The 16,482-nt window shown below is 41.6% G+C and overlaps 1 protein-coding gene across 9 annotated transcripts in view; it reads right to left on the reverse strand.

Moving 5' to 3' along the window:
* Positions 1-11,876: 11,876 nt before the first annotated feature.
* Positions 11,877-16,482, reverse strand: part of PHF7 (PHD finger protein 7) — a 44,549-nt gene continuing 39,943 nt past the window's right edge. For 7 of the 9 annotated variants that reach the window (XM_056804966.1, XM_056804963.1, XM_056804967.1 and 4 more), the window contains 5 exons: positions 15,634-15,793; positions 14,880-14,986; positions 13,221-13,337; positions 12,772-12,884; positions 11,877-12,496 (listed from right to left, as the gene is read on the reverse strand). In XM_056804966.1, coding sequence (XP_056660944.1) covers positions 12,273-12,496; positions 12,772-12,884; positions 13,221-13,337; positions 14,880-14,986; positions 15,634-15,793 — 721 coding nt within the window. In that variant the 3' untranslated portion in view covers positions 11,877-12,272. The other 2 variants (XM_056804965.1, XM_056804969.1) reach the window with 2 other exon arrangements.

A 16,482-nucleotide genomic window follows, 5' to 3' on the forward strand; every position in this document is an offset into this window, starting at 1 on the left:
TAGATAGAGGGCAGAGCCTGACGTCAGGAAGATCTGATTTCAAATTCGGCCTCAGACACTCAGCAGCTGTGGGACCCATTTGCCTCAGTTTCTTCATCTGTAAAATGAGAATAATAGCACCTACCTTGCAGGGTTGTTGTGAGGATCAATGAAATCATTGAGAGGTGCCAAGTATGTTGCCTTGCACATAGTGCTATAGAAATGTTACTGTTATTACTGATCCCAGCAGAATCTCCCCCTTTTCCTTGAACTTGGGCCTTACTGGCTTGCAAACCATTTGTCTCTCTACATATTATACTGCCTCTGATTACATTATGTCATACCACCCTGAATGTCTTCCTTTCTGCCTATGTGCCCAAGGGAGAGGCATCCAATCTCAGTTTCTCTATTTGTAAAATAAGGCAGTGGGCCTAGAGGATCTAGCTCTGACATTCTCTACTGTGCCTTTTTGTCTCTTGCTTTTTTTCCTCGTGGACACCTTCCTTTCCTTTTATACCACATGGGTATAAACATAGACAATTGTTTCAGTGACTAAAATCGTCTTACTCCCATCTTCTGTCTTCTGTGCCATTTCTGTCTCCTCCCCATATCCTTATTGAAAAACTGCCAGATCTATAGCTCTCATTTTAGGGCTCCTCTCCTCTCTGTTGTATCGTTGTATCTTCTGAGGAAGCCCTGCATTCCTGCCCCACTTGCATAATATTCAAGATATATTTTTTTAAACCCTTACCTTCCGTCTTGGAGTCAATACTGTGTATTGGTTCTAAGGCAGAAGAGTGGTAAGGGCTAGGCAATGGGGGTCAAGTGACTTGCCCAGGGTCACACAGCTGGGAAGTGTCTGAGGCCACATTTGAACCCAGGACTTCCGAACTCTAGGCCTGGCTCTCAGTCCACTGAACTACCCATCTACTCCCTATTCAAGGCATTTTCTGATCCTCCAGCTGTTAGCCTTTGCATTGCCCACCTTGTAGTGCTGGTACTTCGAATCTATAGGTTTCTCTTCACTGATAAGTTTCTGGAATCAGGGAACAGAATTTGAGAAGGAATTCTTTAACTGTCCCAAGATCCCTTTATTCTCCCCTTTATCCTTTTAAACCTGGGGCAATAAGAGGCGCAGTTCACCCATGCCAGTCTGGGGTACTCCTTCCAGAAGCAAGAAGTGGGATGACAGCCGGGAGACAGACAGAAGCAGCAGGTGGGAGGGTGCATTCCAGAGACTGGGAAGGTTTTTCTGTGGGACTCGGAGGATTCTAAGGATTCATCATTCAGAAGCAGTCCTTCTTGGAAACAAGAGACAGCTGTTCATAAATGGCCCACACTATTGGGAAAAGTGCCAAGAGCCCATCTGACTTGGGTATCCATCCTCTTTCCTCCCTGAGCCTCTTTTCCTGACCTAATTGCAATACTCACGGACTAGAAGCGCTCCTGTCCTGTGGCAAGGAGGAGGTAAAATGAATCTGTTGAGGGCCCTCGGTCTCCTCATTCTGATGATCATTAGTTGGCTGGGCAGTAGCTTAAAGGGTGGGGTCAATGCTAGAAACTGGGGTGGCAAGAAGTTCAGAACTGTTCTCGAACCTTGCCTATTGATTCCTGAGCGACAGCTCTGACCAGGCACAGCGTCATTGATAAATGGCACCCTCTGCCCATGTGGTCGGCTTCCCACGGACCAAATTATACTCTGCCTTCTTACTGCCTTGGTAAGCCCATTAAAGGTCAACATCCACTTAAAGTTACTGGCTTTTCTTTGGGGACTTTGTTAATGAAAGAAAAGCTCTTGGTTTCTCTGCATAGGTTTTAAAAACCGAGTCCACCAAGAACAGGAAACGCCGTCTCCAGGGAGACATCACATTCATACTTCTTGCCCTTGCATAGGGACCTGTGTTACAATCGTCCAACTTCATTACGTTACCCACATGAGGGAACTCATTTAATTCTTACTGTTCTGCTCACTTAGAAAATTTTTGAATGCCTACTCAATTTGCTCTCATTGTCCATATTTTTGGCTAGAAGGGATGGCTTTATCCTTTACACATTTAAGCATCCCATGCTTACTCCATTAAAATCCTCCTTTTGCAGGGGGGATAAACTGAGGAAGGAGTTGCTAAGGAGTCACTCTGGGAATCGGTGGAATGGGAGCCTCAAATGCAGATGTGCCCCCCCACATCTCTGGTGCTAGCTAGGTTTTAAAACATTTTTTTCTCTTGGGAGTACACCAGGTCTGAGGCACCTTTGATAAGAGATAACTCAAAGTCCAGCCTCTTTGGGGCCAAGTGTTTCTGAGCTAACTGGCAGAGAAAAAGATTGGAGAATGATAGAAAAGTAGTTGACTTTATGGATGTGAGCTCATTTGTTGACTCTAAACCTCCCACCCAGGCTGATAAGAATCTGGTTCTGCTTCCTGTGGCCTAAGGGCCCCAGACAATAGTGTGAACTGTAGACTAGGCTGGGAAGGACATTGTTATGGAAAGAAAAAATAACATACAAACACAAAGCCCAGGCAGCACCAGTCAAAGTGAACCAGGCCCTGTTTACAAACCTTTTAGCTTTCCAGGGAGCTCAGTCTTTCAGTTAGGAAGAGCACAATGGGGAATTGTTTGTGTCCCCCTGCCCTCTCTTCTAAGGATAGAAGATGACTTTGACAGAAGATGTCTCAGATGCTGAGCACAGGGGATGTCCACTGTGTATCATGGCTCCTTTCCTGTTTATCAGGGGTGCGTGCAGGGTGGGGACCAGAAGCCAATCTTGGCCAGAAACAAGTTGGCAGAGACTACAGTCTCATTTTTTCCACCCACACCACACATTGTGATGCTGCTCTGGGACCCCTGGGCTGAAGAAGATGTCTGTTTCTCGTCTTTTCTCCTTTGAAACCTTGTGCTTAGAATGAACAGAAACCCCTCCAACTCTAGTGTTGCCCTCTGGGCAAACTCTACTCAACTCTGGGACATTCATACCAATGAGACATTTCCCAAACACAATTAAGGGCGCCAAGATCCCAAGTTTGGACCCAACTGGCCGAGGATTAATTCTCATTTCTTAGAATACAGTATCCTGCCCTAAACATGGCGAGACTTGTATGGTGTGGCATTTAAAAGAGTGGGAGCCATAAACTGTAAAAATTAAAATGGTTGAAGGCTATAAACTGTAGTGAGTAAAAATAGTTGAAGACTTAAATTGTAGTAGATATGAGTGGGTGAGTAAATTTGTAACCGCAGGAAATATGTTTTCATTACAGTGTCTTGTTTTTAAATCGATATATAAGGTGGTCGCCAGGGAAATATTCCCAATTATGAAATATACTCAAGTTAACTGGGTTTTATAGAGATTTTAATTAATAATACAATGAGGAATTAAAGAGAGGAAAAAAGGAATAATGAGAAAAGGATAGACCGGCCCAGGGCAGCCCTGGCCAACCCAGGCCTAAGTCCTAAAAGAAAAGATCAGTCAATCCTTAATCACTCACCACAAGATCTGTTCAAGCGAGGATTCAGGGGGACAGTCTCCCCAGAGGGAGTTCCAGCCAGAGTCAGCCTCCCTTGAGAGACCTCCTTAGAGATTGTCCTTCTCTCAGCAACCTCCTTAGAGCCTGTCTCTCTAGAGACTGTTTTCTTCTTCAGCAGTCTGTCTTTTTCTTATATAGGGGGTTTTCTCCTATGTCACCTCCCCTAAGTTCTTCCATCTACCAATCACAGTAGACATTTTCCAAAGCACAGCCCATTCTGAATTCACAGCTGAGTAGATTAATCTTTTTAGTAATCCATCCCTGAGTAGGTTAGAATCTCTGAGTAAGTTTCTCACCTCTTTGTCCCATGTAAGTTTGCCTGACCTTTATAGGTACTTAGCACTCCTTTGTATTAATTCTAAAAATAGGCATGGCTTAAGTATGGGTGTAAGTATTTTTCATTGTTCAGCAAGGAGTTTTCTCCCCTAAAGCAGTCTTAAGTAGGGTGGAGTAGAGGTCTCACATTCCTGATCTAAGTAGAGTTCTCACTTTCCAAATGGGGAAAGGTCCCAGTAGGGAATTGTTCCAATGGAGAATTCCCAAATGGGGAATTTTTTTTAACATTCACAAGTCTGAGAAATTTCAAGACTCACAATGGGTGCTGTTTCTGGCTCCTGAATTCAGCATGAGAAATGGGTGCACTTGGTAGAATGTCCCTACTTTGGTCTGCTGTAAGTATCCACTGAGATAACGTAGGGCACCTCAGGACTTTGAAAACTATACATTACTGCGTAGATATAGTAGTAGTAGTCTCTCGGTAACCGAGGATGAAGATTGTCTTTCTGCGTTTTTGTGCACAAAGACACTCGTGCGTGAAGGAGATTTAAGTGGAAAAGTCAATGCACAGAGACAGTCCCACTCTCTCGGCGTTGGAAGCCTGGGTCCAGTGGCATGAAAAGTTGTTATGCCTGGAGACTTGCTCAGCTGCATTGGATGGCCATGTTGTCCTTTGTGCTCCAACATGCCCTAAGCACTCCACAGTGCTTTGCTGCGTCGCCATCTCAGCCGTTGAACTTTCTTATTGGTTTCTTCCGTCTGTTTGGCTGAAGCAGTCTTCACATGCTGGGTGAGCAAAGCCCTGGTTCACCAGGGGTCAATGACCTGACGGCTACCCTCACAAGATTTAGCTGGCCAAGTAGCCCTGGGCTGGGAGTCTGTCCATCTGCAGGACCATCCTGGGCACTCCAGGCTCCCTCGCAGGCAATTCGAACCCCTGCCCTGCCAGCCACATGATGCTGCGGCCCCACTTCCTTTCTGGCCCCAGCCAGCCCCGCCCAGCTGCAGCATCCTGAGGTGTGGGGGAGGGGAGGGGCTCCAGGAGGCACAGGTGGGAGGGGGGCGGGCACGGAGGGACTTATAAAATCAGAATTCGAACTCAGTCCAGCTTAAGGGGCCCCCACACTGCCCGTGGCTCTACCCTGGGGGCGGGGAGACATCCTCTTCCTCCCGGCCACCCCACCCCACCAGGAGCCAGGCTCCTCTACCTCCGGCCCCTCCCACTCGGGTCTTAGATATGATATGACCATTACTTGCATTTCTGAACTGGTATGATTCTACTGAACTGTCCCCTAATTGAAGCATGCATTTTCCCAGTAAGTGACTTGGGAACAGGCTGGTCTATGGTCACCAAGTGGGTACCACTGTGTGGAACCCCATCCTGCTCCCAGTCCCAGGCTCTAACCTGTTGCTTTTAAAGGCATCAATAAGCATGGAACCATGTGATTGTCTCTGGCAAATCAAACAGCAGTGACACCAGAACAATGCCACATGAAGCATAAGCTCCTTCAGATTTCAGGGATCCTCTCCCCGTCCCCAGGAGAATTTAGGGGAGAATATGAACCAAAGGTGAACAAAATGAGATTCGGGACACCATTATCTTGTTGATGAGATCATAGATGCACTGAAAGTGCTGTATGTGAGCAGTGCCCTCTAGGGTCTGGCATCGGAACAATCCTGCAGTTTATTTACCCCCAGAGCTGTAAGGATTTCAGAATTTAAACCCTATGGAATTGCTCCAATTCCTGCTGGAACACCTCAGTTCAGTGGCGGACAGTCCCAATGTCAGACAACTCTTAATTGTTAAGCAGTTCCTTTTTATATTAAACCAATTAATCCAATTAAATTGACTAGACAGGTATTGATAAAGAAGACTTCAACAATGATTGTATGATTAATACCCCATAAAATCATACAATCTTCAAGTTATAAAGTCTTCTGAGATTGTCTGGCTGGAGCCATTTCCTGTATCATACAAATATTAGTGACTATCCATGAACCCCTCTCAGTGATTTGTCTTCAGTTGTAAAACTGAGATTAACCAAAAAAATGAAGGGTAAAAAGTTTCCCAAACTCCCAATTCCAATCCTTTACAGACCTCTATTCATCTATTTGACTTGAAAAAATGATGAAAAGTTAAAACTTAGCTAGCAAGGATTCATCTCCTGGTAGGGATCATTTGGGCTGCCTGAAAGCAAGCACTGGTCCTCCTGGCCTGTTTTCCATTTTCTCTAAATCTTACAATCATTTAATTAGGGCAGATTGTTGGAATTTGATACATACATTAAAAATAAGGAATATGTGGCTCTCTCCCTCATAGAATCTAACCTGCCAAGGGCAAATAGATGCTTATTTTTCTACAAATGAGTTAACTACACTAATCAATGAACCAACCAGTAAATAGTCTTGACGATGTGCCAAGCACTGTGCTAGGTGATAGGAATGGGGATAGAAACATAAATGGGTATTGATGGAGCCTGGACCTGTGATTTCATTAGGATTGGGAACTCCCACATGAGTAAACTCCCTTTATAGGTTGGTGCCTTCTCTGCAATTTTTACTTATACCATTGAGAGGATGGGTATATAAAGACAAAAAAGCAAAACAGTCCCTTATCCTGAAGCAACTTACATTCTAATAGGAGAAAAAAACATACTTATATAAAAACAGAAAATATATAAAAACATATAAAAGACAGCCTTTGGTGGAGGAAGGCATTAATAGCTAGGGGGAGGCAAGAAAGGCTTCATGAGGAGGGTAGTTCTCTTCTTTATTTTTTGATTTTCTAATGTTCTCTAAGTATATCATCGAAATGTCTGTAAAGAGTAATAGTTTTATTTCCTCAGTGCTCATTCTTAATCTTTTAATTTCTTTTCCCTTTTTAATAGTGTATTTTCCTAATTATATGTGATAACAATTTGCAACATACATTTTCTGAAATTATAAGATCTAAATTGTCTGATTTCTTTATTTTTTAAACCCTTTACCTTCCAACTTAGAACCAATACTGTGGATTGGCTCCAAGGCAGAAGAGTGGTAACGGCTAGGCAGTGGGAGTTAAGTGATTTGCCCAGAGTCACATAGCTAGGAAGTGTCTGAATCCAAATTTGAACCCAGGACCTCCCATCTCTAGGCATGACTCAATCCACTGAGCCACACAACTGCCCCAGGGAGGTAGTTCTTGAGCTGAGTCTTGAGGTAACCAGAGATTTTAAGAAGTGGAGATGAGGAGGGGGAATGTTCCAGGCATAGAGCACAACCAATACAAAAACACAAAAATGAGACATGAAGTGGCGTGTGCATGCTAACATCACATCTGAATTGTGAGCAGTCTGGAAGTCACAATAACTGAAGAAAGCAGAGATATATGTTAACTGCTTCTAGGTCTCTGGATAGATAGATAGAATTGTTCTGGCAAATTCCACCTCTGGCAATCACACAAGTTGGCAAAGAAGTAGAAACTGAAAGAATATCCATTAATTGAGGAATGACTGAACAAGTTGTAATATATGACTGTGATGGAATATCATGGTGCTATAAGAAACGATGAGCAAGATTAATCCAAAAACAACTGGAAAGGCCTACATGAAGTGAGCAGAACTGGGAGAACATTGTACATAGTAACACCAATATTGTACAATGATCAACCATGGAAGACTTAGCTGTTCCCAGCAGCACAATGATCTAGGACAATTCTGAAGGACTTATGATAAAAAATGCTGTCCATCTCTAGAGAAAGAGTCTGAATGCAGATCAAAGTATACTGTTTTTCACTTTGTGTTTTAATTTTTTTAGGTTTTGGATTTATACAAGTATTCTCTCACAATAATGATTAATATGGAAATCTGTTTTGCATGATCAAACATAATCCAGATCAAATTGCTTCCCATCTCAGGGAGGGAGGGAGAGAGAGAAGGGAGGGAGACAATTACTACTTCTTTGCCACCACAAAAAAAAACTACTGTAGGGAGAGTGGTTCTCAAACTTTTGGGTTTAAGGACCCCTTTACATTCATAAAAACGGAGGACTCCAAAGAGCGTTTTTGTTTTATTTTTTAAAACCTTTACCTTTCATATTTGAAGCAATACTGAGTATTGGTTCCAAGGCAGAAGAGTAGTAAGGGCTAGGCAATGGGGGTTAAGTGACTTGCCCAGGGTCATACAGCTAGGAAGTGTCTGAGACTAGATTTGAACCCAGGACCTCCCATCTCTTGGCCTGGCTCTCAATCCATTAAGACCCATTCCAAAGAACTTTTGAATATATGAATATGCTGAAGTCAGCTTGAACCAGTTTAAGAGATCTGATTTTAAATTTTCAATGTGAACAATTGCACCTTGGAAATTGGTAAATGCTATATAAATCACAGTTTACCTTTTTTTGTTGTTGATTGTGTAGACTTAAGAATTTGAAGGAGAGGAGGAAGCTGGGTTTCTCAGTGGACTGAGAGTCAGCCTGGGTTAAAATCTGACCTCAAACATTTCCTAGCTATGGTGACCCTGGGCAAGTCTACTTAACCCCCATTGCCTAGCCATTAGCACTCTTGAGCCTTAGAGCCAATTGTATAATTAGAATTTTCTCCCCAGGACTCTAAATCCTAGCTTCCCATGGTCCTTCTCATGTTAGGGGGTAATGCTCAGCCTTCTCAAGCTCTTTTCCCGGAAACTCGGTTTGTAGAGTTTGGGTGAGTGTCAGGCAGAAGAATTTCACTCACGTGGCTTTTACTCAGGCTTTTATTTTTGTTTTTTATTTCTTCTATTTCAAATGGTTATTAATAAACTTTATAAAAAATCCTTGGAGTTATTGGATATTAATTTTAATCTTACACAACACATAGGATTGATTCTAAGGCGGGAAGTAAGGGTTTAAAATAAATTGAAAAGAATATGAAGGAGAAAATGTTGATAATGCAGAGTAAATTTAAAAGCATGTCTCAGATTTAGAGAGTAGTTTAAACATGTCTACATATATATATATATGTATATATATATATATATAACCTAAACATTAGGTTATATTTGTCAATATTTATCATATTAGAAATTAAAACATCTCAGTATTATTTTAAAAAATGGTTTTTACCTTGAGAACCTTCCAAAAGGATGCTGGGTACCCCAGGAATCCATGACCACATTTTGAAAGCTGCTGCATTAGAGTACACTGAGGTGAGGGGAGCTGACATAGTCAGACTTGTGCTTTTAGATGATCACTCTGGTCATTTAACCCCATTGCCTACTTCTTATGACTCTTCTACCTCGGAACCAATATACAGAATTGATTCTAAGATGGAAGGTAAGAATTTTTTTTTTAAATGATTGACCACTCTGACTGCTTAGTGGAAGGCAGATTAAGGTCAAGAGAAAAGTCTTGGGACAGGGAGACCAATTAGGCTTTACAAAACGTCAAAGAGAGAGATGATTAAGATGGTGGCTCTGTGAGTCAAGATAAAAATATGTATATAAGAGATGCTGTAAAGGTAAAATGACAAGATTTAACAGCAGTAATGATATTATTTACTATAAGTGAAAAGTTGAGAACGACACCAAGCAGCTCCTTCTCAATAAGAAAATTGGGAAGAGGGGAAAGTTTAAGGAGAAAGAGAAGTTCTATTTCAAACATGCCAAATTTGAGATGCCTATGGGACACCCAATTTGTGATATTAAAAGGATGTAGTTGGTGATATATTGGAGCTCAGGAGAGAGACCGTGGCTGAATATGGACATCTGGGTTATCACGTGCATAGAGGTAAGAGCTGAATCCCTGGGGTGTTCATGAGATCACCAAATGAAATATTAAAAGGTAGAGAAAAGGTCTAGACCAGAGCTCTGAGGAACATTCAGTTAATGGGCATGCCTTCAATAAAGTATTCATGCAGGTGGTAGATCAGAAGAAAGCAGTGTCATAAAAACACAGAGAGAAGAGAATCCAGAAGAGGGTGATCCAACAGTGTCAAAGGCTGCAGTGAGATCAAGAAGGATGAGGACTGAGAAAAGGTCAACTAAGACATTACTGATGGCTTTGATGAGAGTAGTTTCAGTCAAATGATGAGGTTGGAAGCCAGACTGAATGAGAAGTGAAAGTAAGTATAGATGTCTTTTCCAAGGAGTTTAGCCCAAAACCTGGCAGGGATGGTGGGATCATGTGAGAGTGTGAGAGGTTTTTTTAGGAGTAAAATATGAGTGTGCAAGTATATTATTAGGTACATTCGATAGATGAGGATAAATTAAAGAAGAGAGATAGAAAGAAGGTGCTATATTGGAGAATACAGGAGGCAACAGGATCAAGGGTGCGTGGAGTGAGGTTTACTTTGGAATCTTTATGTGATTCAAGGAGTGAAGGAGGAGCTAAATGGAGGGAGAGGTCTGAGTGATATGAGAAGAGAATGAGGGAATAAGAGCTCTCAGTGGCCTCCGTTTTGTGAAGTATGAAGATTCTCAGCTGAGAGGCATGAGAAACTGATTACCACAACAGAGAGACTTGCAAGCAGATGCAAGGAATGGAAGCTTGAAGGACTGTCAATCAAGGAGAGAAGGGAAGATTCCAGAGAAGAATTTGGTCAGGGAGACAGTTAAGAAAGCCAACATATGAAACTTCACTTCTGCTCTTCTGAACTGTGAGGGAAGGAGCCAGCAGACCACTGCTCTGAATTCCTGACTGATAATTTAACTTTGGAAAAGATTGGGGAATAGCTCTGAAGATCCTTTTCAAGTTATTAACAATATTCCCTCAAAGACAAATCAACTTTACTTCCTTATACTGAATTTTATAATATATTAGGGAAACCATAAATTCCTTCTGCCCTTACCCATCTCCCTAACTTCTTTCCTTTAAAATAAATCCCCTTTTAATAGTACTATAGTGTGGAATTAGTCTATTGAAAGTTGCTGTTAACTTACCATCTCTGAAAAGCTGTTAAGATCAACAGGAAGAAACAGGAAGTGGGTGGGGGGAGAAGTGATAATTCCAGTTTCTCCTCTAACCTTATTTCCTAGTGTCACTGTTCCAGCACTTCCCTTACCTTAAATATCCTACTTGAAGGAGCCTCTATTACAGAGAGTATGAGAAAGTGCTGCTATGGAGGGAAGAAAAAATTTGGAACAGCTGCTGTGTTGAGTGGGAAGGAATAAAAGGATTCTTTTGCTCTATGGGGGCCCAGTTGAGATTATATAGCATCAATTGGTAGTGGACCTCATTAGTAGAATTCTGTGATTTTTCTCTAGCTTCTTCCCACAGCACATTAATAGGAATGAAAGAGATAGAGGACAGCAGCAATCCAAGGTTAGGAACTGACAATGCACAATCGGCAGCAAAACAAAGGGAAAAGGGATGGCATATAGAGGAATTAGAAGACAGGGTAGAGCTGCACAGCTTTATCACAAGTTCTAGATGAGGAAGGGAAGACAATAGAGTCAAGGCAGAGTGGATGCCTGGGAAAGAAGTGAGTGATGAAGGGAGTAGAGGTCACACTAAGGATGAAGAATACAGTTAGGGAATTTCATGTTTTAATATTTTGAGCAGCATTCCAATTCAATACCTGGATTCATTCTGGACCTAGCCAGTGAATGCCAATTTGAGCTGCTTAGTGTCTGTCATAAGAAAACTGCTATGTGGGTTTGGTGGTGCAGAAGGAACTTAACTATTTACAGGCTAAGCACCTCCTGATGACCAGTAGGATCACTGGGGCCTCCCATGAAGGCTATTCCTCCCACATGCCAAAGTGAAACTGAAAAAGCTGAACTGGTCATTTAGGCAGAGGCATGCCATCTTCCCACAGGCTTAAGGAAGACAGCATTTGAGTCAAATAACCAAATGGGCCCAGGTTGGGTAGTAGAGGAAGCATGAACTTTACTTCTATTGGAATACTATAATTTTACTTCTATTTCTAAGACCACAGGCATGCTGTGACATGTTGACTTATTCCTCTAAAGAGAGATGACATGTTTATTTCAACGTCATATAACAGTTTGTACTACTTTAAAGTATTTTTCTCTATTAAGTAGTAGCCTTCAAAGGAAAGCAAATCCTTCCAGGCCCCCAAACTAAAATGAATCTACGGAAGGGGCCCTCAGCCAAATTCTAAAGCAAAGCATATGGAGATACTCAATGGTGATTAAAAAAAATCAAGTTTATTTACATATTAACATAGAATTTGAGGTAAGAAAATATTGAGGGAGATCTAGGGGAGATTAGAATGACTCAGGAGAGATCACAGTAGAAGAAGAGAAAAAAAAATCCCTGAAAGTGAGGGAGAAAAAAAATCAGAAGTACTCTGAGGGTCAGAACTACTATGAAAAAAGCCTACATAATGAATATGGTCACTCCCATTTTTGAACCTAGAATCCTCCCTTCTCTCAGAATGCAGGGGTCCCATCTCCTGGTCAATTCTTCTCATTGCTAGCTTTCTATCCTCTTCCCAGAACCCAGGAGTCCCATTTCTCAGGAAATGCTAAAGAAAAAAACCAGATCTACCTGGTGATTCTTGGTACGTTCTGATGATATCTTACTCCTTTTTTTTGCGGCATTTGGAGATTTTGACACGTTTTGCTCGCCATGTGGATCTTCTCCTTTCCCAACAGGAAGAGTCTGTTTTTTCTGGAGAGGACAGTTCTGAACTTTCTTGCAAAAAGGAGGGTCCTGGATTTTCTTCCTGGGAACTATTTTGCCCAGTCTCTCTGTAAAAATGCCTTCTAGGACTTAAGGTTTTACTGCAACCAGGGATTTCACCTATATTTTTAAATATACAGCATATATTAAAAGAGATGTATGAAATGAAAGTATAATTTTTGCAGGCCAATAAATTTCCCAGGAATCCAACTGGGGAGTTCCAAATTAAGGAGTATAAACTCCCAAGTTCCCTGGTTTCTGCCAGGTCATTTTTCCTTTCCAGTAAACAGTAGTCCTACCTCCTGTTTTTTTTTTTGTTTGTTTGTTTTGTTTTTTTCTCAAGACCAAAATTTATCCCAGCCCCAGAATAAAAGAATTCTGATGTCCAGTCATACCTGTTGATATACACTCTGCACATTCCCACTTCTTAGAGTTGCGCCTAAGAGAGGAACAACTTCTATGGGTTCCTTGGGATCCACAAGTGGTACACAAAATGAGGCTCCACCTCCTAGAAGGAGAACCAAAAAGGGGTTTTTATTGGTTTTTATCTTAAAACTGGATTGGAAAGCAAAGATACTAGGGTACTAATTTTACCAATGGATAAAAAGGAAATTTGCATTATGAGGTAAAGGAGTCTGTCAAAAGACAGTTAAATGAGTGCCAGTGATTAAAGTGGGAAGGAACCTAAAAATCCTGTTTTCTGATGACTGAGCATCACTGGAAGAGGTTATGAAGCTTGGAGAATGAGTTGAAGCTTATGCTTCTGGATACTGGTACTGAAATAAACTTAAAAAGAATAGGAATACAAAGGATTCAATTAGATAAAAAGTAGCTTCCTACCTACCCCTCACTCTCAAAGTTGTCTCTGCCATCTTTATAAAGGCAAATTGGAGCATCACAGTGTTGATGGCGCTGGTATAATTCTGAGAAAGCTCCTGGCTCAAGTTCCCAGGCAGCATCTCTGTAGAGAGAGAAGAAGTTGTGAACAAGGGACACCCAGTGCACAATCAGAGATTTGGAATTTTTGGCCATTTGGCCAGGAGCCAGGAGCTGAAGTGAGGTGAGGTAAGGTACTATACACACAGCAAATAATGCAATTCAACAAACATTTATTAAGTGCCCACCATGTAACAGGCACTATGCTAGGCAGAGAAGAAACAAAGGCAAGAATGAACATATTCCTTACCCTCTAGGAGCTTACATTCTACTTGGGATGATAGCACATACATAAATAAATATAAATTATGTTCCAAGTACAAAGTCATTTTGGGGTGAGTAGAGGAAAGGTCTCTTATTAAAAAGAGAACTCCAATTGAGTTCTGTATAGAGATTCTAAGAGGAAGAGGTGAGAAAGGAGATGGGATATTCCAGATAAGAGCCAGTGCAAAGACATGGAGGCAGGAGATGGAACTTTCTGAATAGGGAACAGCCAGTAGGCCAGTTTGGCAGGAACACATCACATTTGAGGCACAGTAATGTGTGAATCTGGAGAGAGAGGGTAGAGCCAAATTATAAATGGCTTTAAATGTAAAATAGTCTACAGGCAATAAAAAATCATCAAAGTTTTTTTGAGCAGGGGAGTGATATGATCAGGCCTGTGCTTTGGAACTATCAATTTGGCACCTTTTTGGATGGTGGACTAGAAAGACTAGAGGTTGAGCAACAAATCAAAAAGCAATTGCAGGAGAAAAGTTATAAAGGCTGGAATTAGGGTGGTATGAATTCTAAGGGCAGAGGAAGATTCAACAAGAATTAGCACGGATTGTTTGAGGGAGGGTAAGTGAGATTGAAGAATTAAGGATGATTCCTAAATTGTGAACCAGGATGGCTCAAAGAATGGTAGTGTTTTGGACAAGAACTGAGAAGGAATTAAGGGGGAAAGATAATGAATTCTATTTGTACATGTTGAATTTACAAGCCTATAGGTTATCCACATTGGGAGGCAGCCAGCTGCTGGTGACCTGGGACTGGAGTCAGGAGAGAAATGTGGAATGGGTATGTCAATTTAGGAGTAATTTTCATAGAGATAATAAGTGAATCATGGAAGCATCAGATCCAATAAGACAAACAATATAGTAAGAGAGAGGAGGGAGGGAAGAGAAGAAGAAAAGACAAGGAGGAGAGGAGAGAGGAGTGGAGCCCACATAGGGAGTGGAACATGGATAGTGTTCCATGGATGATGCAACAAAGGAGACCCAGAAGGATCAGACAGACAGGAGGGAGAATAACTGGAAGAGGGCTTAGTAAATGCTTGCTGAAAAAAAATGGTACAATCCTTAGGGAAGGGGCTGGGGAAAGGACAGAATTTATGCCAATAACCCCAGGAGTGGGAATGGAGGGCTTAGCATGCAAACCATTTCAAAATAGGTGCTCCTTCACTTTAATCAGAGCCTTTCTCATTGCAGTCTCATTGCCTATGCTACCTCCTAATTCCTTACACTGCCCTCTGGCAACTGAGACATCTGCTCCTGAACTAGGTTTCTGTCTTAAAGGTTCCTGTTACCTGTCTGGGATATGTATTCCCATTCTTAACATTTCTTTAGGAAATTCCTCTCGATTATTACACTGAGGACATTTGAAGAAATGCTTTGCTGATGAATGGGCATATTTCTGTAAAAAAAACAGGGGTAAAGACTCATGAACACCTTCTATACACATACATACCCTAGAACCACCACCATAGAACAATGAGAGCCTACTGGAAGACCTAGTTTGGGGACTTGGTGGAGCTGGTCATAAATGGGTAGGATCTTAGCTATGATCTACGCTTAAGAATTTAGGTGGGGGAGGGGGGGAAGTGTGTGTTCTGGAAGCCCAACTATCTGACTTAGAAACAAGGGTGCCCTCTAGCTAATATCAGCTTTCATCCCTAATCCTGGAGGCCTGTGCAGTTGTGGTCCTCACTGGATCTAACTACCTGAATAGCTATATTCCTATCCTTTTCATCTCTGGAGGCTGAGCTCTGGAACTATTCTGTGGGTCTTTGTAGTTAAGCATCTCCTTTAAAACTTTAGCATGGTCCTGGAAACAGTCTGGCTATGTGCGAGTCTTAGAGACCAAGATCTGAAACTCCCGAGTCTGCTCCCTGACCTGACTAGATTCCTCTCCACACTGCTAGTCTGGGCCAAAACTACACAGGCCTCCAGAGTTGGGGAGAAGGCTGATGTTTACCTGGGCATTCACTTGGATGCTTTTGCTTCCAGGTCAGACAGTGGTAGAGGCCTCAGGGGGAGCCTGAGGCAGGTAAAGCTCCCCACCTGTATGCACTTCCGGTGGTATATCATACGACTACAGCATGGACTCTGAATATTATCATCATTTCCTCCAGATAAGCTTTCACAACATAAGATGCAGTCATCCTCTGCCCGTTTCTCTGGTTGAATGTCCTGTGTTGGACGATGTTTTTCACAAAAGGATCTGTAACAGAGGAACCAGACTAGGTTTCTAACAGTATGGGACAGGATATGTTAAGTGTGTCAAAGCACACTCTAAAGTCTTAATATTTGGGAGTACTTTGTGTCTCCCTTTTTAAATCTGTATTTTCTAAAGTCAAATATTAGTTGTTAAATTTTTATTATTTAGTTGAACAAAACCAATTCCTGCATTCACTATTTTAAAAAAACTCTCAAACTGTATGCTGAGTCTATCAGCTCTCTATCTGTAGGTAGGTAGCATATTTCATCTCAAGTCCTCTAGAATTATAGTTGGGTTTTTTGTTTTGTTTTGTTTGTTTAAAACTCTGACATTTCATCTTAGAATCAATACTATGTATCAGTTCTAAGGCAGAAGAGTAGTAAACTCTGGGCAATGGAGATTAAATGACTTGCCCAAGGTCACCCAGGTAGAAAGTACCTGAGTTGGATACTTGAACTTGGAACCCAGGATTTCACATGTCCAGGTCTCTCTAGCTGCCACCAGTTATTGTTGATCAGAATTCCCAAGTCTTTCAAAGTTGTTTATCCTTTCAAAATTTCTATTGTTTAAACTATTCTCCTAGTTCTGCTTACTTCTCTAACAATTCATCCAAATCTTCCCAAGTTTATCTAAAACTAACTCAACTTTTATAATTTCATATAGCAATAGTATTCCATCACATTCATATACTA

This window comes from Monodelphis domestica, chromosome 7 (assembly GCF_027887165.1).
Source record: "Monodelphis domestica isolate mMonDom1 chromosome 7, mMonDom1.pri, whole genome shotgun sequence".
NCBI lineage: Eukaryota > Metazoa > Chordata > Mammalia > Didelphimorphia > Didelphidae > Monodelphis > Monodelphis domestica.